This window comes from Podarcis cretensis (genome assembly GCF_951804945.1).
Source record: "Podarcis cretensis genome assembly, chromosome: 4".
Taxonomy (NCBI): Eukaryota; Metazoa; Chordata; class Lepidosauria; order Squamata; family Lacertidae; genus Podarcis; species Podarcis cretensis.
The window spans coordinates 3,566,014-3,588,572 of record NC_137173.1 but is presented as its reverse complement, the minus strand read 5'-3'; the positions used below and the strand labels follow the sequence as shown (position 1 = coordinate 3,588,572).

The 22,559-nt window shown below is 47.4% G+C and overlaps 1 protein-coding gene across 1 annotated transcript in view; it reads left to right on the top strand.

Moving 5' to 3' along the window:
- Nucleotides 1–506: 506 nt before the first annotated feature.
- Nucleotides 507–22,559, top strand: part of LOC307214855 (uncharacterized protein) — a gene marked incomplete at its 5' end in the record, with an annotated part of 46,507 nt that continues 24,454 nt past the window's right edge. Inside the window, one exon of the mRNA XM_079973908.1 lies at nt 507–540. Within this exon, the coding sequence (XP_079830034.1) occupies nt 507–540 (34 nt within the window). The remainder of the gene's footprint in view (nt 541–22,559) is intronic.

Below are 22,559 nucleotides of genomic sequence, written 5' to 3'. Positions count from 1 at the left end.
GAGGGACAGCCCAAGCCATGGGGCCGAATCCTGGCCTCCTTCAACCAGAATGTGGCCAGGGGTAGGCAAACTAAGGCCTTGGGACGGGATGCGGCCCAATCATCTTCTCAATCCGGCCCATGGATGATTCGGGAATCAGTGTGTTTTTAGACGAGTAGAATGTGTCCTTTTATTTAAACTGCATCTCTGGGTTATTTGTGGGGTATAGGAATTTGTTCATCGCCCCCCCAAAAAATATAGTCTGGCTCCCCACATGGTCTGAGGGACGGTGGACCGCCTCATGGCTGAAAAAGGTTGCTGACCCCTGCCCCAGCTTAACAAGATGGTCAATATCCGGTTCCACTCCATTCTTTTAAAATTAAAATAACAAAATAGATCCCATCTTTCAGAGCATGTAAACCACATGAGTGAAAAGACCGCTGCTCCACTCACAGAAATCGGACTATACTTCCTTCTCCCACCTTGAAAGTAAATGTCTATGTAATGAAACCAAATCGACCCAAGTCATGGAGGAGAATTGTGGGATCGTGGCCTCTCTTGGTAAGGCTCCCTGTAGGAACGTTATAGCTGCCTGGAAATTCAAAACATACCTCTATGGGACCAACCTCATATATTTTCACAGAGCTCAACCGTGGTCCCAATATCACCTGGGAACTTAACACCCCCACAATAAACAGTAAATTACAGTTTTTTCTTTGAACAATCTTCCTCAAATTATTCCTTTTTCTACTATGATTGTGTTAGGATATTGATGTTCCATTCCACCTAAACAGATGTGTGGAGCTATTGTATCTGTTTACATTCCAGCACAGCTTGCTGGGAACTTCCGTTTGTGTATAGCTTTTGCCTCATGCTTCCTGCTCTCAGACACGAAGGAGAGCAGACATGTTTTTCTTTGTCTTGATATATGCTGAATAAAATGCTTGCTTTATGTATGCCTCTGTCCACCCTTCTGTCACAAAGAGTTAATTACTCTGCTGATTAGAGGGTGCTCCAACTTCTGAAGAGTTCTGAAGTTGTGGGTCACTGTTTGATGCTGTTCCGCGGACCGGAGTTTGCCCGGTTACCAGCCGGTGGGCTGGAGCCAGCTGGGGGCCTGCCAAATGCCCCCGTTTCCTTTGAACGCATCCCAACAGATTGGGCGGGTCTGAACTTCCCAGGCCATCTTCAATGTCAGCTTCAGAATTGTTAGGAAAGCTGAGTATCTTCAGGTTTTTGTTTTCGCTCCTGTCACTCTTGGGTTGTGGAATGTGGAAAGAGCTTCACATGTAGCTCCTCTCTTACTAAGCATCAGAGAATTCATGCAGGGGAGAAACCCTATCAGTGTGTGGAATGTGGAAAGAGCTTCACTCATAACTCCAAACTCACTTCCCATCAGAGAATTCATACGGGGGGAAAACCCTATCAGTGCGTGGAATGTGGAAAGAGCTTCACTCATAGCTCCTCTCTCACTTCCCATCAAAAAATTCATACAGGTGAGAAACCATATCAGTGCTTTGAATGTGGAAAGAGCTTCTGTAAGAGCTACTATCTCACTTACCATAAGAGAATTCACAAAGGGGAGAAACCCTAACAGTGTGTGGAATGTGGAAAGAGCTTCAGTCGCAGCCAGAGTCTCACTTCCCATCAAAGAATTCACAAAGGGGAGAAACCCTATCAGTGTGCGGAATGTGGAAAGAGCTTCAATCAGAAATACAGTCTCACTTCCCATAAAAGAATCCATACAAAGGTCAGAAAAAACATTATACAGCTTTTGGAGCCTGGCAAATCTGCATCTTTATAACCAGGCCTTTAGCTGAATGACATCTACTGCCCTTTTAATATGTTTTGTTTGTTTGTTTGTTTGTTTGTTTTGTTTTTATGTTGTAACATTCCTGAGACCTGTGGCTGTAGGGAATAGGTGTCAATTATTAAAGGCCTGGGGGTCTTTGAACCCCCCATAAAATATTTGAGAACTTCCAGTTGGCCGCCTGTTTTATGGTGGATGGGACCTCTTTCGCCTGAAAGAGCCCCGGCACTTTGAAGATTTGGGGTGACCGTGAGAGCATTGCGGAATCCCAAAAAAATACCTCAGATTGAGCATTCTGAGAACCTGGTGTTCCGGCGGGTACCCTTAGCAACTCCACTGCTCCCCAGTAAGTGCTAGTAAGAGCTCCGAGAGCGAGCGGGATTGGAGACGGTACTGTGGAATCGACTCGCTTCCTTCATTGCGCGAAGCTCCAAAGTCCGGCGATCGTGAGTGACCAATTTCTCGGACTAAATTAAGATTGGAAAACTGTGAGTAAAAAGGATTTGCATTTGGACATAATTGGACTGGAAGGGATTTAAACACAGAGGTCTATCCCTTTCCGCTGAAGTGAAAGTGAAAGCAGTTACCGCTGACCGAAGCCGTAACTTTAAAAGACTTGCTAAAAACTTTCAAGGAAATATTCCAAGCCCCTCTTTCTGCAGGGGGAAAGGGGGAGAGAATTTGACTGAATTGGGACCCTGCATGAGATAGATTTGACAGAGAATAGGCTCTTGCTTTCTGGAAGCGGATCTCCCAGTGAGGAAAGGCTCGACTCCATTATTACGTCACAAAGGGAGTGGATACTTTCAACTTTTGTTTTCCTATTTGGGGATTACAAAGTAACTGCTGCTGTCTGAACTCGCTGAAACATTGTACAGTGTATCTTTTACCCTCCTGGAATTGGTTACAAGAATTCAAATCAATTTTGGATGCTTTTCAATAAGAATAAGAAGAGTACAGTGGTGCCCCGCAAGACGAACGCCTCGCAAGACGGAAAACTCGCTAGACGAAAGAGTTTTCCGTTTTCGAGTTGCTTCGCAAGACGAATTTCCCTCTGGGCTTGCTTCGCAAGACGAAAACGTCTTGCGACTTTGTTTCCTTTGTCTTAAAACCGTTAAAACCAAGGGTGCTTTCCTTGAGCAGCTGCAGTTGCGACTTGACTTCGAGGAGCAACTGTTAGCACGTGATTTGGTAGCCTTTTTTCAGACTTTGCTGATTTTTGAAGCTTTTCCAAAACTTCTTTTGCATCCATTTGGTAAGTTAAACTTTTAAAACTTTTTTTGTGGTTTTTGGATTTTGGGTTGGGGTGTTTGGGATTCAAGGACTTGGTGTTGGGGGGGTTGCAAGAATTTGGGAGCTTGTGGGGTTTCTTCCTGCATTTTTCTGTTTTTCTGTGACCATTGGGCCATGTTGTTTTTTTTAAAAAAAAATTCTGAGTTTGAATTTCTGTGTGCTGGGTGGCTGGGGGAACAGTTGGGGAGGGGTTTGCAAGAATCTGGGAGCTTGTGGGTTTTGTTTTGTTTTGTTTTGTTTGAATTTTTATGATTTTCTGTGACCATTGGGCCATGTTGGTTTTTTTTTAAACAAAAAATGGGTTTGAATTTCTGTGTGCTGGGTGGTTTAGGAAACAGTTGGGGAGAGGTTTGCAGCAGTTGGGGAGGGGCTGGGGGAGCAGTTGGGGAGGGGTTTGCAACAGTTGGGGAGGGGTTTGCAATTTCTTTGTGGTGGGTGGGTGGCTGGGGGAACAGTTGAGGTTTTTGAAGACTTTGGTGATTTCTGAAGCTTTTCCAAAACTTCTTTTGCAGCCATTTGAGGTTTCTGAAGACTTCGGTGATTGATTGTTGAAGCTTTTCCAGAACTTCTTTTTGGTAAGTTAAACTTTTAAAACTTTTTGGGGGGTTTTTGGATTTTGGGTTGGGGTGTTTGGGATTCAAGGACTTGGTTCTGGGTTTGAATTTCTGTGTGGTGGGTGGCTGGGTGTTTTTGAATTTTTTGGATTTGAAGCACAGCACTGATTTCTTTTGTTTGTGTGTGAGTTTACGAAGGTAGGAGCTGTGCTGCCATGGGACCCAAGAAGACTGCTGCTGCAGAGGCCGGCGAGAGGAAGAAGGAGAAGGTGACGCTGGAAATGAAGAAGGAGATCATCCGGAAGCACGACGGCGGAATGCGTGTGACAGACCTTGCCAGGGAGTACGGGAGGAATCCATCAACCATCGGGACCATCCTGAAGATGAGGGAGAAGATCCTGGCGACTGATGCAGCCAAGGGAGTCACCAGGATCGTGAAGAACCGCCCAGCTGTTCTGGAGGAGGTCGAGAAGTTGCTGCTCATCTGGTTAGAAGAGAAGCAGCATGCAGGGGACACAGTGACTGAGGCCGTCATTTGTGAGAAGGCCAAGGCCTTGCACGCAGACCTCGTCCGGGAACAGCCAGGAACCTCAGGCGAGCCAGAAGTCTTCAAGGCAAGCAGAGGTTGGTTTGACCGGTTCAAGACAGGATCAGGAATCCACAGCGTGGTCAGGCATGGAGAGGCTGCCAGTTCTGATGTTCCTGCGGCTGAAGAGTTTGCAGCGGAGTTCCTGGAGGTTGTGAAGACGGAGGGCTATGTTCCACAGCAGGTCTTCAACTGCGACGAGACCGGGCTGTTTTGGAAGAGGATGCCCAAAAGGACTTTCATCACTCAGGAGGAGGCCAAGTTGCCTGGCCACAAGCCCATGAAGGACCAAGCGGCGACCTGAAGATCAAGCCCCTGCTGGTGTACCACTTGGAGAACCCATGGGCCTTCAAGAGACACAAGGTCGAAAAGGAGCAGCTGAGTGTCATGTGGCGATCCAACAGTAAGGCTTGGGTCACACGTGTGCTGTTTGTGGACTGGGTCAATCTTGCTTTTGGCCCTGCTGTCAAACAGTACCTGCTGGACAATGACCTGCCGCTGAAGGCTTTGCTTCTGATGGACAATGCCCCTGCTCATCCTAAAGGCCTTGAGGTGGACTTGTTGGAGGAGTTCAGCTTCATCAACATCATGTTCCTGCCGCCTAACACCACGCCACTGCTCCAGCCGATGGATCAGCAGGTCATCGCCAATTTCAAAAAACTCTACACCAAGGAGCTTTTCAGGCAATGCTTCGAGGTGACTGATTGCACCACCATCACCCTGCGGGAATTCTGGAAGGACCACTTCGACATCGTCACCTGCTTGAAGATGATCACCACGGCCTGGAACGGGATTATCCAGAGAAATTTGAATTGCGCTTGGCGCAGCCTGTGGCCGGACTGTGTGGCACCAAGTGACTCTGATGCACCAGAGTCAACAGTGGTGCAGGACATTGTTGCCTTGGGGAGGACCATGGGACTGGAGGTCACAGAGGAGGACGTCTGCGAGCTGGTGGAGGAGCACGACCACGAGCCGACCACCCAGGAGCTGGTCGAACTGTGGGCAGAGGCTGCGCAGGAGCGGGCCTCGCTGGAAGAGGAGGAAGCAACTGAGGAACGGCTGTCCTCCAAAGAACTGAGGGACATTTGCCTGAAGTGGAAAGATGTGCAGGCTTTTGCAGAGCGGCACCACCCTAACAAGCACGTGGCACATGACCTTGCGAACACTTTTGATACGACGGTCATGTCGCCTTTCAGTGAGGTGCTGAAAAGGCGGATGAAGCAGCAGACCATGGACAGGTTCTTGAGCAAGAAGCAAAGAGTGGAAGAGGAACCTTCTTTGAGTGGTCCCCCAGAGTCTTAGAAAATGTACTGTACACTTTGTTGATTTTTAAATGTTTTTCTGTCATGTTTAGAAACTTAATTTATTGTTCCTTCAGTTTTCGAAATGCTCTTTACAGTATGTGTGACTTTAAAGAGCAGTTAATAAACTCTTTTTGTACCAAATTTGGCTTTGTTTGGACTTTTTTTGACCATAGGAACGCATTAATTGATTTTCAATGCATTCCTATGGGATTTCGTGCTTCGCAAGACGAAAAATTCGCTAGACGAAAAAACTCGCGGAACGAATTAATTTCGTCTTGCGAGGCACCACTGTAAAAAGAATAAGACTTAGAAAGGGGGAGCTGCTGAGCTGCCTGTTGCTGTTTGTGTACTAAAAACCTGTGGACTGAGTCTGGGTGAGCGGACCTTGAAACTGTGGAATAGTTATGGCTAATGGTGTAGATAAGCCTGAGGAAAGCAAGCCTAAAGACAGAAGAGGCTCTAAAGCACTAACTTATGAAGAGTCAGTGATGCAAATGTTGACTGAAATAAAAACAGATGGAAGAGGAACCCAACAGAGCGTACAGGAGCTTAAACAAGAATTTGTAGATTTGAAAAAAGAAATTCAAGAAGTCAAGGCAGAAGTTACAGGTCACAAGACAAGATCAGGTCAGGCAATACCAATGAGACGGAAACATGGAAGGTGCCTAAAGAAGCCAGGGTGGCTATCTAAAGAACTTTTAACTGAGTTAAGATCAAAAAAGGATGTGTACAAAAAATGGAAAAGGGGGGAAACCACCAAAGAGGAATTCAAACAAATAGCCAGCACATGTAGACACAAAGTCAGAAAAGCTAAAGCACAGAATGAACTCAGGCTTGCTAGAGAGGTTAAAAGCAACAAAAAAGGCTTTTATGGGTATGTTTGTAGCAAAAGGAAGAACAAAGAAACAGTGGGGTTACTCAGAGGAGAAGATGGTGAAATGCAAACAGGAGACACAGAAAACAATGTGGCATTCTAGCACTTTGGGAGAAACATTCTCAATAGTGGTCTATGCTTTACACTTAGCGGGAAGGTCAAATAATGAGTGAAAAATGCAGTTTGTTTTGTTTCTGCCTTTTTTGTGTGTTCCAGGTGTCAAAGCTAGCTCTCCTCTGGTCTCACACCTACATCATATCACAGCAGCAACAATCCCTGGTGAATCCCTGTAGGGCTTTCATATTGACCATGTCACCTTGTAGTGGCACAGGTTTGGACATTTCTTGAGAGAGATGTCTTTGCCTTGGCCTTTCTATGGGATTTGTTATTATTATTATAGGCTCTGGTCTTCCACTCTAGGGAAGTTGCTCAGTTGCTCTTAAGGGACCAAAAAGCTAATTGCAGCCTGGATAGTAAAGGGTAAAGGTACCCCTGCCCGTACGGGCCAGTCTTGACAGACTCTGGGGTTGTGCGCCCATCTCACTTAAGAGGCCAGGGGCCAGCGCTGTCCGGAGACACTTCCGGGTCACGTGGCCAGCGTGACATCGCTGCTCTGGCGAGCCAGAGCCGCACACGGAAACGCCGTTTACCTTCCCGCTGGTAAGCGGTCCCTATTTATCTACTTGCACCCGGAGGTGCTTTCGAACTGCTAGGTTGGCAGGCGCTGGGACCGAGCAGCGGGAGCGCACCCCGCCGCAGGGATTCGAACCGCCGACCTTTCGATCGGCAAGCCCTAGGCGCTGAGGCTTTAACCCACAGCGCCACCTGCGTCCCCAACCTTTAGGTTCTGGTCTTCCACTCTAGGGAAGTTGCTCAGTTGCTCTTAAGGGACCAAAAAGCTAATTGCAGCCTGGATACACTTGCCCAATTCAAACAGAGTCCAATTAGAATTTATATAGCCCCATGGTTCTCAGCTTTTCAAAGCAATCTCTGAAAAACCATTCTAAAAAGGTCAGTTGTCCAAATTAGTCAATTTAATTCTATAAGGGACCATTCCTGCTAAATCAAAGCATATACACCTTCATGTATCTGATGTTTAATGGATCCTGAAGCTTTTTCTTGGTGAAGTGAATTTAAAACCATTTAAAAATGGGTAGAGAAGGTTGGCACACTGCAGAGTGCCAGGTGGAACAAGGCAATGTGGTCATAAATTGATCTAATCTAAATACTGGACAGTGCAATAGCCTGATCTATTAGAAAGCTTAAAATGCATGAGAATCCTCCACTGGGGTGTAGGCAATAAGACACTATACATTGAACATAAAAACAATTATACACAAAAATTGGGTCCCCCCTTTGTGGAAATAACATACTGTCAGACACATTTTAGCATTCCTACATAATATCACACAACACATAACATACTAATTAAATCTCAGTTTTGGACCACTTCTGTGGCTCAGAACTAGCACCATCTCCTGCCAAGCCTGCACACAGTCTCAAAAGCTGCACACTCTCTCCCCCCCCCTTCCTCTTCCTGCCCCAGGGGACGTAACTGCTTCCTAAAATGCCACTAGTTTTGTGTATAGCTCCACATTTTGGATCTTGCCAATACCAGCAAACGCCAAATATACAGTTCATGCAGTTGTGAACTGTTTATAGTGGAACAGACCGTGTACCTGCAGGTGCACAGCTGGATGTGCAAATACCTACTTGTACAACCAGTCGGTTATGGGGTGAGGATTAAGTGCTTGTCAATTTGCACATGATGCAAGTGGAAAAAGCAAGGACTGAGTTACACAGGGGATTGAGAGAGGACATTGTAGAAACAAATCAGGTGGAGTGTTATGAGGGTCAAAGAGGAAGCCAGGTGTTTGCAGGTGAGTGCTCAAGCCTGTTTTTCCTCGGTGCTGAGAAAGGAAGGTAATCCAGCTATAGGAACCGCTAGTGCTTTTCACTGCCACTGCTACTTCTATTGCTGTTTGTGCCAATCTGCTTGCTTGGAGTCTTGCCTTGGCTGCATCGTGCTGGCTGCTGCCTCTGGAGTTCAACATGCCTTATCACCCTGCTCACCTTCTTTGCAATAATTCATTGCACTCTGTGTCAAAAGGGGTGTGTGTGCTCCCTCCTTTTTCTTGTATGTTCTGCCTGCACTTACTCTCCCCCTCAACCCATGTTTTATACGCAGCCTGTATTGTAAAGAGTTGTAAATAAAATGTAAAGTGAAATCTCAGTTGCAACAACTGTCACAATGTAATATTATATAGACAGGTGCAGCATTGATTTTAGTTACAGGTGACAGCAATCTACAGCTGTAAGGTTTTCTTCTCAAAGTGACCCCTTTAAAACAACAAATGTAAAACAAACGTTATCCATACACAGCTTTGTTAATTTGTTAAAATATGTTGGATTACAACATTGCATTCATTTATATTATTCCAGAAATCCTTGTCAACACTGTGGAACTGTAGTAGGCTCCAATTTGGACTTTATGAACATATGTAGCAAAAGGAAGAAGAAAGAAACCGTGGGGTCACTCAGAGGAGAAGATGGTGAAATGCAAACAGGGGACACAGAAAGGGCTGAACTCCTCAATGCCTTCTTTGCCTCAGTCTCCTCCGATAAAGAAAACAATGCCCGACCTGAAGAATTTGGAGCAAATGATTCAGCAGAGGAAACAGCCCAGAATAACTAAGGAGATAGTACAAGAATACTTGGCTAGTTTAGATGTATTCAAGTCTCCAGGGCAAGATGAACTGCATCCAAGAGTATTAAAAGAACTGGCAGATGTGATCTCAGAACCACTGGCAGTCATCTTTGAGAATTCCTGGAGAACAGGCAAAGTCCCGGCAGACTGGAGGAGGGCAAATGTTGTCCCTATTTTCAAAAAGGGGAAAAGAGAGGACCCAAATAATTACCGCCCAGTCAGTCTGACATCAATACCAGGGAAGATTCTGGAGCAGATCATTAAGCAAACAGTCTGTGAGCACCTAGAAAGAAATGCTGTGATCACCAATAGTCAGCATGGATTTCTGAAAAATAAGTCATGTCAGACTAACCTGATCTCGTTTTTTGACAGAATTACAAGCCTGGTAGATGAAGGGAACGTAGTGGATGTAGCCTACCTTGATTTCAGCAAGGCATTTGACAAGGTGCCCCATGATATTCTTGTAAAGAAGCTGGTAAAATGTGGACTTGACTATGCTACCACTCAGTGGATTTGTAACTGGCTGTCTGACCGAACCCAAAGGGTGCTCATCAATGGTTCCTCTTCATCCTGGAGAAGAGTGACTAGTGGGGTGCCACAGGGTTCTGTCTTGGGCCCGGTCTTATTCAACATCTTTATCAACGACTTGGATGATGGACTCAAGGGCATCCTGATCAAATTTGCAGATGACACCAAACTGGGAGGGGTGGCTAACACCCCAGAGGACAGGATCACCCTTCAAAACGACCTTGACAGATTAGAGAACTGGGCCAAAACAAACAAGATGAATTTTAATAGGGAGAAATGTAAAGTATTGCACTTGGGCAAAAAAAATGAGAGGCACAAATACAAGAACGTGTCTGGAACGTGTCCAGAGGAGGGCAACCAAAATGGTCAAAGGCCTGGAAACGATGCCTTATGAAGAACAGTTAAGGGAGCTGGGCATGTTTAGCCTGGAGAAGAGGAGGTTAAGGGGTGATATGATAGCCATGTTCAAATATATAAAAGGATGTCACATAGAGGAGGGAGAAAGGTTGTTTTCTGCTGCTCCAGAGAAGCGGACACGGAGCAATGCTTCCAAACTACAAGAAAGAAGATTCCACCTAAACATTAGGAAGAACTTCCTGAAAGTAAGAGCTGTTCGACAGTGGAATTTGCTGCCAAGGAATGTGGTGGAGTCTCCTTCTTTGGAGGTCTTTAAGCAGAGGCTTGACAACCATATGTCAGGAGTGCTCTGATGGTGTTTCCTGCTTGGCAGGGGGTTGGACTCGATGGCCCTTGTGGTCTCTTCCAACTCTATGTTTCTATGATTCTATGATGTGGAACAGAAATTAGCAGACACTTGGTCTTTATGAATGAACTGATTTATTGGGACTTCCGTCTATATTATTGCATTTTATGTGTTGTTTATGTGGAAGATAAACCTTTGATATTGTGATAAGAATATATAGAAGAGTATTGTTTATGTGAATGCACAGCCAGTTACCTCTTGTGTGTTTGTCCATTCCAGGAACGGCATTCCTGACCCAGAATTTCACAGGAAGTCCCTCAGATGATTCCCCTTTCAAACAGGATACGTGAACTTAGGCCAGTAGGGTCCTCCTCTCCGGCAGACGGACAACCCCTTCCCCAAAGCCCCTCCATCCCCCACTTCCCCATGGGGGTCCCTCCCCAGAATGGCCTCCACTGTCTAGTGCTTGGACACCTGAAGGGCGTGGAGGCCTCTCAGGGCAGCTGCCTGGCAGCTCTGCATCACCTGGAGCAAGAAATCTTGTTCTGGCTCCAGCAAAAGTCAGGCTGTCAGTTCCTCACAACTGAGAGTCCTGGCAGCGGGGAGCAGGTCTTTGGGATCCTCTCCCTCATATCTGTCAACTTTTCCCTTTCCTTGCAAGGATCCTTTTCAGAATAAGGGAATTTCCCTTTAAAAAAAAGGGAAATGTTGACAGCTATGCTCTCCCTACTCTTGTTTCCTCCAATACTCACCATTGCTGGATGAAGAAAGCCTGTGGCACATCCTCAAGAAGAGAACAAGTAATAAATGAAACAAGAAGCGAAATAAGAAACTGAGAAAATAAGAATCCACTGACTGCCTCGCCTTGTCCTCCATCAACTGCCATCAACTGCTCTCTCCTCCACTCGCCTCACTGCTAACCCAAAATGGCCGCCTGCAAGTCTGTGGTCCTTGTCACCATGGCAACCCCCTCCCACCTGGACCTGGGCCCACCTGGCTCCACCTATTGGGAGATGATGTATAATGAAATGAAAAAAAAATGTTTAAGTTAACCTTTGTTAAAAGACCAGAAGCATTTTTATTAGATATTTTAGGGCAGGATTTACCAAAAATTAAGAATAATCCATTCATGTATGTGACAACAGTGGCCAGAATTTTACTAGCTCAAAGATGGAAAGGCGATGAAATACCAGCAAAAGAACACTGGCAAGAAAAGTTGGTGGAATACGCTGAAATGGCGAAGCTAACTGAGAGACTTAAAGATAAGGACAATACTGACTTTTTAAAAGATTGGGAACCTTTTAAGATGTATATAGAGAAACAATGCATAGAAATGAACTCCCCGGCAGGATTTGAGTGATACACTTACAGAGGACAAATACAAATAGAAAATGCAATTATGAGGTAAAAATGAGAAGGAAGAGACAAATGTTATAACCTTCATTTTAATATATAAGGAATACAAAATTATAAGCAAAAGAAACAGAAATGTTCTAAACCAGGAAGGGAAGTTGGGGGAAGTCGCATGGCGTGGGGGGGGGGGTGTTAATTAAAATTGTACAATGTAATTTTAATTCTTGATTATATTAAAATTTCTTTAATTCAGTTATTAAAAGTGGCTCCTCTTACTTAAGGGCCGTACAGACCTCATGGGACACCAGAGCAGATTCCCTTGTTGCTTTTTTAGTCAACCAGCAATGGGGGTTGCATTTCCTTATTTACAGGAGGGCTGTTGCTGAAGCACATGACATGCTCTTCACACTTAAGTTATCTATAAGGAGCACAGGCACAAATTATTGTGTGTGTGTGTGTGTGTGTGTGTGTGTGTTTGTATTTGCAAACTACCCCAGTCCCTAAGCGCTGAGATTCCAGGGGTCCCAGACACTTCTCCAGATTCAGTTTCCTTGGAACAAAGGTCAGTGGAGACTGGGGCGTCTTTATGATATAGTTTTATTTACTCGTATACGCAGGACGTATACGAGTAATACGTGTAGGACGGAGGGGCTCACAGCATCAACACCTAAACAGATCTTGCTTCTCTATTAGTGGCAGCTTTGGCTCCGGCACAGAGCAAGCTGGTTTCGGGGTTTCCCACAACTCTCTCTGGGTCTTGCTTTTCTACCTAGCAGCCAGGTGAGATGGGAGGGGGGAGGACACCCCCCCATTAGCTGCAGCTCTTGCAACCCAGCTCCTTCGTTGGGGATGCTGAGGAGGACACTCTATGGCCAGGAAAGGCCCTTGTCTTGCCAAGAAACTTGTCTGTGGGAATCGTGCATCCATAATGCTATGGAAAGGGTGAATGTCTTCTAGAATTCTCTGGTGTCACCAGAAGAGAAAGCCGTTCTTTTCAGTTAGGTCTGTTATCAACTGCAGAGGATGAGCAGCCTTGGGAGCCTCTGGGGGAGATGGAAGTGATGAAAGGACTGAATCCATGGGGGAAAGCTACTTGCTCTGAGATGGGGGACCTTCGGGCAAAGGCCAGCAGAGAAGGGATGCTGTTGGCTGCTGGTTTCTGTTCCTCCCCACTTACCCAAAGGGCGTAACATCGGAGGTCCTGTGGGAGGAAAGAGCGCCTTGGAGTCAGGGGCCAATCTGGGCCAAAGTGGCCCCCACTGCCCCCACCATGGAGTCCCCGGCACTCCTGGGCCATGAGGGATGCCAGCTTTGGTCTTGGACCAAATTGGGGGCCAAACTGTCAGTATTTCATTCTCCCATTGCTAGTGTAACATGATATCCATGTTTACACCTTCTGTACTCAAAACAAAATAAAAGAAAAAAATTCCTTCCAGTAGCACCTTAAAGACCACCTTTAAGGTGCTACTGGAAGGAATTTTTTTCTTTTATTTTGTTTTGACTATGGCAGACCAACACGGCTACCTATCTGTAACCTTCTGTACTGTCTGTGTAAGAATGGAAGTCAGTCTGTAAATCACTTCCATCCTTTCTTCTCTTTTACTCTGACCGAGGAGGAGACGGCTGTGGAAGACAGCTCACACCATGTGTGGTAAACGGGTCCCCAACCATTTGCCCCTCCCTCACCTGTCTTTGCTCTCCGGCCAGTCCAGGTTTCAGGAGCAGGGCGAGCAGACCCTTTACTTTTTCAGAATCAGGACAAAACAGAACTGGTAAGGCTGCCACCACTCCCTCATCCCAGGGTTGCCTGAAGCCACAGACCAAGGGAGACGGCTGTGCTCCTTTGTGACCGGTTAACCCCAAACTACAAGTTGCTTCCACAAGCTTGCAGGCAGAAATTCTTAGGAAGAGGGCAGCCAAGAAGTTTAGGCGTTGGAATTAGCTATTCCCTCGGACAGGCACTTTTATATGCCTGTTGTCTTTGTCCATGGAGTTTTCTTGGCAGGGATACTGGAGTGGCTTGCCGGTGCCTGCTCCAGATGGATCACGTTTGGTCAAAACTCTCCAATATGACCTGTCCATCTTGGGTGGCCCTGCACGGCATAGCTCATAGCTTCTCTGAGTTCTTCAAGCCCCTTCGCTACGGCAAGGCAGTGATCCATGAAGGGGATTTAAACGACTAAACAACAACAACAACAACGGACAGGCACACAATACAAGAGAAAGTTTCTTTCTTAAAATTTATTTTAAAAAGCATAAAGAAACATGCTAAAAAGCAGAGACATCTTTTGTAGAATTACAAGCAAGAAAAAATAATGTTGCAGAATATAACTAATACTCACTTCTACACACTAAGACAAAGATAGGATAGTTCAGAGTCCTTCAGTGATCCGCATTCAGAGGTCTTAGAAAATCTTCATCACAAAAGAATAAAGGATGACTGCCAGGTGGAACGTTAGCAGCCAGGCGGATTTGCAGATTGCAGAGGGCGCCTTTCCAGCCATTCTCAAGATCTTTTATTCCCAATTTCACGTGGAACCAGAACCCCCAGGTCCAATCACAACCCTTGGCTACATTCAAATTCTCCAATGACCAGCTTGTGGGCTAATAATTTTAACTTGTGACAGCTGGGCCAATTAAGGCTCCAGAGCCTAGACCAAAGGTGTTTCCTCCCTTCAGTGGAGCTTATGCAGATGCACCTCCTTTGGGCAATTAAAAGATAGATAACATCACCGCTTGAAGTCAAGCCTTCACATTACCCAGAGAATTCTTTTCCCATAATAAACCTTTCACACCCTTGGAGCCTGCTGGTCTGCGGCTGAAAGCAACACGACCTAGTTCCCATAATTCTTGTGGCTTGCTGATTTCCCACAAGGCCTTATTCTCTGCTTGAACAAGGAACAGCTTCTTGAAATGTACTAACTTCACTACACCATGTTTCCTTGTTATTTTCCGCTGTAAATAAAGCTTGATGTCACATTCCAACACAGTTTGCAGCACATCTGCAAAGAGAAGGACAGGGGGACAGGTGAGCACCTGGCAAGGCTATTCCAAGAGTTTTCTCCTGGATTCCAAGTCCTACTACAGGGGAGGGACACCCCAGGCCTTGGGGGCTAATCCTGGCCTCCTTCAACCAGAATGTGGCTCCCCAGGCTAAGAAGATGGTCAATATCCGGTTCCACTCCAGCCTGTGCCACTCACAGAAATAGGACTATACGACCTTTTCCCACCTTTAAAGTATATGTAAGCAAAGCCACTTCCGAGCTGGAGAGGAGGTGGGGCTGCGGGCCCACCCCCTCCCCATGCACCTGGGGCTGGCTCACAGCCCCGCGAGAGCAGGGGAATCCTCGTGCGCGTCACCAAACCGGCCAGCCAATCAGCGGGCGGGGGAGGTGTGGCCTAGCACACTTAAGGCTGGCGCGCCCGGGGATTTTCCTCTCTGCCCCATTCCAGCTGCTGCGGTTTGGATCGTTCTGCGAAGCTGTCATTTGCCGTTTTATCCTTGCTGCTTTTGCTCCAGTTTTCGCACTGCTTCTCCGCTCACTTCTTAGTCGGTCTATCTTTTCACCCGCGACCCGTGTGTAGCCCTCCGAGCCCACCGGGTGCACCAGGCCGTCCGCGCACTCCCGCCTCGCCGAAGAAGCCGCTGCCGGACGCCTTTGAAAGAGCTGAAATCACGCGCAGGGTTCTGGCTGGGCTTGCGTTGCTTCGGGTCACTTTCATTTGGAACTCCTTCGGATCGCTAGCGAGCTCTCTTTTTGCCTCCGCGAGCTCTCTTTTTCGGCTCCGACCGGCAGATCGCGGCCACCAGCCAACGGGCTCCTGGCCTTGTGACGACCAGGCTCTTGCCAGATTTTTTTTTTCCTGTGTTCAGAGCTGAAATCACTGGGAGGTTTTGATTTTTAGGGTTGTTTTCACTGCTTTTTTTCTGTTGCCGCTGGCGGAAGCAGTGGCGTAGCGTGGGGGGTGCAGGGGGGCCGGCCGCACCGGGCGCAACATCTGGGGATTAGGGTTAGGGGGCGCAAATCCACGGGTTAGGGGGCGCAAATTACTTGCCTTGCCCCGGGTGCTGACAACCCACGCTAAGCCACTGGGCGGAAGCGTATTCAGAGCACGCAACGACATCGGCGTGGAAAGGGCACTCGAGGTGCTTTATCTCGGCATCACCTTACCTTCCCCGGGCGCCTGCCTGCCGCTTCCTGGGCGGCTAAGCACCCTCCGTCTGAGGTGGTACCGTATTGGGGAGCACTGCTCGGGGGCTGGATTTGTTTCGGGCGGCCCGATTGGTTTAATTGTTTAATGGGCTGCGGGACTGTCCCCCTTTCTTGTAATGTGGTTTAATTTTTATTAAGCAGGCCTAGGTTACACGGCACAGCGTCGCTCGCTGTAGGCCCACGTGTGTGCCCCACCTGTGTGTTAGGGGGTTGATCAAGGCGGCCATTTTAAGTGTGGCAATTCCCCACCTCAGGTTTGTCTTGCGCAGCGTTCTTCGGGCTTTGGGCTAAATTCCCTCACGAGAAGCCAAACGGAGGAAAAAAGGGGCAGCGGTGCATTAGGGCTACCGCTGACCGATTCAAGCTGTTATATTAATTTTTCGCTTGCCGGGGTGGCATGACGCAGCGTCGCCATTCTGAGTAAACCACGTGGTCCCACGGCTACGGGGATTATCGGCGCCATCTTGGGAGAGGCTAATAGAGTCCACCCCTAGCTTATCGGCTTCAATTTCTCATTCTGCTTTAATTATAAGAACATAAGGACAAGGGCGGAGTTTCAGCATACGGCATTTGATTTAATTAGGTTCTGGCAAGCGCAATTTTTTGGTTCAACTGCTGTCCCAGTGGGGTGGGGGGGTGCTTGCTTGCCACACGGCTGCTCAGGGGGGTTGTTATAAGGGCTCTTTCTCTGGGGAGTTACAAAAGTGCTAGGAATTTAGTCGTGATCAGGAGGGATTTAATTGATTTTTAGTTGCTGAGGGTTAGGTTTTTCTGCGGTCAATTCCTTACTTTAATTGGTTCTTATGCAAAGGGAGCTAATTTAAGGCTAAGGTTTCCTACAGTCAAGTTGTGAATTTAATTGGTGTGACCCAGAGTAAGTTAATTTAAATCAATTGAGTTAAAGTGCTAGGTGCCGTGAATTCCAATTTAGCAATTACGGTTGGCTTCTAGGGCTTTTTGCGCGCCAAAGTTTGGGCAGTTGGTATTGGACTTGCCTTCCTAAAATAATTGGTTAGCTGCGTGGTTAACTCCAAACTCAACTTCACGCTTCAAGCCAAAAGACAACCCTTCCCCGTCCCCAGGCAAAACCCCTGGCCTTTCATTGGTATAACCGCCACCACACTGGTGGCGTTTACCTAATAATAAATTTCGTGACAGCAGTCACGAAACTAAAAGACGCCTGCTCCTTGGGAGAAAGGCGATGGCAAACCTAGACAGTGTCTTAAAAAGCAGAGATATCACCTTGCCAACAAAGGTCCGTATAGTTAAAGCCATGGTTTTCCCAGTAGTGATGTATGGAAGTGAGAGCTGGACCATAAAGAAGCCTGAACGCCGAAGAATTGATGCTTTTGAATTATGGTGCTGGAGGAGACTCTTGAGAGTCCCATGGACTGCAAGAAAATCAAATGTATCCATTCTGAAGGAAATCAGCCCTGAGTGCTCACTGGAAGGACAGATCCTGAAGCTGAGGCTCCAGTACTTTGGCCACCTCATGAGAAGAGAAGACTCCCTGGAAAAGACCCTGATGTTGGGAAAGATGGAGGGCACAAGGAGAAGGGGACGACAGAGGACGAGGTGGTTGGACAGTGTTCTCGAAGCTACCAGCATGAGTTTGACCAAACTGCGGGAGGCAGTGGAAGACAGGAGTGCCTGGCCTGCTCTGGTCCATGGGGTCACGAAGAGTCGGACACAACTAAACGACTAAACAACAACTGAGGCATCTAATCATAAGCTTGCATTTTTATTAAAGCTTATATGTTTAATCAGGGCTTGTATTTTAAAAATGAGCTTAAAATGTTTTATGCCAGGCAAAAGACCAGCTGCCTAGAAGAACCTTGGCAATGTTTTACTCCTAGACAAGGGGCCCCCCTGATTTATAGCAGAAAACAACTCTCAAAGTCGTAAAAAGGGAATTACAGGCTGAGAGCCAAGGTTACACTGACCCTACAAATTAAGGGTGGATAAATAGTAAAATGAGCCATATCTTCTTCCTAAGGTTAAGAAGGTCAAGAGCAGTGAAAAAGCATCTAGCTGGCAGAAAGAGAACATTTTTGGGAAGACTTTTCTAAAGCTGTTTCTTTCTTAAACTAAGATCCTTTTAAGATTTCTTTTCCTTTTAAAAGGTTATTTATGTATTAAATATATTAGCTTAAATATAATTATGCAAAGGATTTAAGAAATGCTAGATTCTTATTTCATATAGTTGTAAGAGTTGTAACTATCCTGAAATTAAGTCAGCCACCAGCCAAGCCCCTTGCCAGACAGAAGACGCCAATCAAGCACTCCTGATATATGGTTGTCAGGCCTTTTGTTTAGAAACCTTCAAATGAAGGAGATCTCTCAATGTTGATGTGAACTCAATCCTTGACATATGCATAAGATAAAATTTCAAGATTAATCATCTGTTTTGGAAGGCAATAGGGCAAGGAGGGCAAGAGGTGAGCTGGTAATTAAGATTCCTTGTTGAGACACATGTAAGATATATTACTACTTATTTGTCATTTATAGATAGAAGAATATATAGCTTTTTGATTTCCATAAAAGGCAAGAGGAAATGGGTGTATCTTTTGTGATTGGTTCTAGCAAACAGCCAATAGGAATTTTAACCAGGCTGATTGGACAGAGGCAGCCACAGGAGGAGCAAGGGGGCTGGATTAAGGAAATATAAGTGCTGGCCAGAATGGCAAGAGGCCAGGCCAGAGCTTGGTAACCATATACCACTGTGCCTCATATTTATTTGTCTGACAAATAAATTACTATTTTAATTTCTCTATTGCTGCGTTGAATATTTCATTCCAGCTAAGCGTTAACCACAAGCAGGGTGCTACACAACAACAACAAATAATAATAATAATTAATAATAATAATAATAATTTATTTGTACCCCGCCCATTTGGCTGGGTTTCCCCAGCCACTCTAAGCGGCTTCCGCAGCAACCAAAAATACACAAAAATGTCACACATTAAAACCTTCCCTGAACAGGGCTGCCTTAAGATGTCTTCTGAATGTCAGGTAGTTGTTTATCGCTTTGAGATCTGATGGGAGGGCGTTCCACAGGGCAGGGGCCACTACCGAGAAGGCCCTCTGCCTGGTTCCCTGTAGCTTTGCTTCTCGCAATGAGGGAACCGCCTAAAGGCCCTTGGAGCTGGACCTCAGTGTCCTGGCAGAACAATGGGGGTGGAGGCGCTCTTTTGGGTATGCTGGGCCGAGGCCGTTTAGGGCTTTAAAGGTCAGCACCAACACTTTGAATTGTGCTCGGAAACGTAGTGGGAGCCAATGTAGGTCTTTCAAGACCGGTGTTATACCTCAGCACGGTGCAGGGACTGACTGAGCAGGTGGCGAGATGCTTTCAGCCTCAAACACTTGGCGGGTTCTGAAATGGTCATGCAGGCCAGATTCACGACCCTGGAGGGCTGGATTCGGCCCGCGGGACATAGTTTTAGGACCGCTGGCCTACACTGACTGGCAGCAGCTCCCCAGAGTTTCAGGCAAGGATTTTGTCCAGCCCTTGCAAGAGATGTCAGGGGCTGACCCTGGGACATTCTGCATGCCAAGCAGATACTCTAGGGCTCCCCATATTTCCCTGCACTTACAACGTTATACTATTAGCAACCGTGGAGATTCCACCTGCCTCTTTTGAAAGGAGAACACTCACCTGATCAATAATAATAATAATAATAACAATAATAATAATAATTTATACCCCACCCATCTGGCTGGGTTTCCCAGCCACTCTGGGCGACTTCCAACAAAATATTAAAATACAATAGTCCATCAAATATTAAAAGCTTCCCTAAACGTAACAACAACCATCCATTTTCAGTCCATTGAATTAGCAATTGAGCATTTCTGGAAAGGAAAATGGCATACTTTTGTTGTGTGCATAAGCATGCATAAGAAAGTATTACTCATTTATGATGAGAATAGGATTTATTTATTATGAACTTTGCTTGGTTCCTCCTTGGCAGCCAGTGCGATTCTTTCAGCAGGGCTCGAACTCAGGACCCGCTGCCTTGAGGGACATCTAAGAGCAGTTGGGCAGGGGAAAGGTCTCCCTTGGGAGGTGGGGGACTCTCCTTCCTTGGAGGTTTCTCAGCAGAGATCGGAGGGCCATCTGCCCTGGATGCTTGAGCGGAGATTCCTGCACTGCTGGGGGTTGGACTAGATGACCCTGGGATCCCCTCCTCTCTCTCCACTCCGGAATTCCAGGAGGAGCTTCCTTGCCTCCTGCAAAGCCCTTTTCCCTGCAGGCTCTTCCTCTGGTTTCCACCCAAGGGAGCGAGATGCTCAGAGTCCAGCCAAGAGCCTCACCCCACAAAGGGATATCTGGGCATGGGCGGAGCCGGGGGGGGGCAGCTGCCCCCCCGAAATCCATAAAAAATAATAAGAATCTGAGAGAGGGCTGAGCGAGGGAGGACTCGGCTTTGCAAGGGTTAAAGGGAACCGAGCTGCCTTCCTAGAGAGGACAGGAAGCGGGGGGGGGGGCCAGGTCCTCCAGAGCCAAGGCCCCTCCCTCCCTCCCCAGTCCTTTCCTGCAAGGAAGGGGGGGGGTGTTGCTTTGGTGTCTCTCCTGCAAGGGCCGAATCGCTGCCCCCTCCTGGGATCTGGTGAGTCCATAGCTGTCAACTTTCAGGTGTGAAAATAAGGGATCAGCAGCCTCACCTCTACCAATCCGGGATAGCAGCAGGAAGCAGCGGGGAAACGGCGCTGCAATAAGGGAATTTCCCGCAAAAAAAGGAAGGTTGACAGATATGGGTGAGTCTCCTCTCTCTCCCCCCAGAGGGTGCGGTGGGGAGACGGGGGGGGTCCCAGGGCTGCAGCAGGGGAGGGGGCCTGGGGGGCCTGATCTGCTCCTGCAGGGGGGGGACCCCAAGTCAGGGAGGAGGAGAGGGTCCAGCCAGGGAGAGGCCAGGTCTGCCACGCTCTCCTTCCTGCAGAGCAGAGGGTCCCTGACTCCCACGAAATCTCCCTTCTTTAAACAAAGGAGTCCCTGGGACTTTAAATCTGTGTGAATTCGCTCAGCCTCATTGCACAACAGAGGAAACAGGTGCAAATGGTTTTCCAAAGCTGGACGGGGAGGTGGACACTAGCCCCCCCCCCCCCAAAAAAAAAAAAACACGGGGAGGGAGGAAGGGAAAGTAGGAAAGAGAGGCCAGGAATAAAGAGAGGGATCCCAGTCCATAGTCTGGCTGCTGCATTGCAAACCAGTTTGTGTTAAGCCATCTAATAGAACAACAAAAAATCAAGGGAGATGTCTTTGGCCCTGCTCACTTGGCCCTCTGGGGGTTGGCCAGATACATTCCTGGCCCTCAGGGCAAAGAAAAGGAGACCTCACCCCACAAATCTGTTTGGACAGCGTGAGATTGCAGAAAAGGAGACAGAAGCAGGGAGTGGAGGTGTGGTGGGGGTGGGGGTGGGGAGCAACTCCTGAGGACCCCCAGGTCAGGACCCCCACTAGAGAAAAGCATCCATTTATCACAAGATACAAATGACTCCCTTGTCAGTCGGTTCTGACTTCATGCATTGACTGGAAGGATGGAGAAACCAGGTTGATTCATCTCCCAGAAATCCCTTCAGTTGCCTCCACATTTTGCATTGCTAGAAGGCTAGAGACTTGTTTCTTCTCCTCTTCCTCCTCCTCTTTCTTTTCAAAAAGATATCTCATGGTCTGGGATGTGGTGCAGTCCAGCCCTGGTTCCCAGCAAGACTCATCCGTACTTGCTCAGGGAACCATTTTTCCCCCCTTGTCCTACAAATTCTATAACAGAACAATGTATTTGCTTTCTAGGATTTGCTAGAGCTTCTCATTTAGACGGACAGAACTTGGCAGAAGACCAAAGGGTTCCTTCCGATCTCTCAGAGGCTTCCTGAGAGCACAGATGGATGAGCGAGATTCAGCTGGCCCTGGATCAGGAAGAGGCCATGCCAACCAAACTGGGAGCAGTGGGGGATTCTGGGAAAACTCTGTGCAGAAGATCCTGGGTGAGGAGGACACCCTCCGCTCAGAGGTGCAGAGCCAGCAGTTGAGGCAGTTCTGCTGCCAGGAGGCCAAAGGACCCCGAGAGGTTTGCAGCCGACTCTACCACTTTTGCCACCAATGGCTGATGCCAGAAAGGCACACGAAAGCTGAGATGCTGGAGCTGGTGATCTTGGAGCAGTTCCTGGCTGTCCTTCCCCCGGAGATGGAGAGCTGGGTGAGGGACTGTGGAGTGGAGACCAGTTCCCAGGCGGTGGCCCTGGCCGAAGGTTTCCTCCTGAGTCAGGCAGAGGACAGAAAGCAGGTGAGAGAGACTTTCCTCTGGATACTCCCAAGGGGCTCCAAACAGGACAGAGAACATCCCATAATGGTCTGCTGATGGCCCATCCTTTTTCTGGGAAAGTATCCATGGAATGAGATCTCACACCCTTCAAGTCTCCCCATTCTCTGTTTTGAATCCTTGTTTCTTCTCAGGGAAAGGATCTCTTTGCAGAAATGGACCTGGATTCCTGTGAGGCAGAGAGGCCTCCGTTGGACACTAGAAAGAGGCCACTGGGTAAGGAGGAAGGTGGTTTTTCTCCGTTTGGTCTCATTCTGTTGGTTTCCCAACTCATCTGAGGGTTTTTTTCATCTTGTTTTGGGGGGAGACAGTTGGGGAAAAGGGTCCAGAAGAGGGG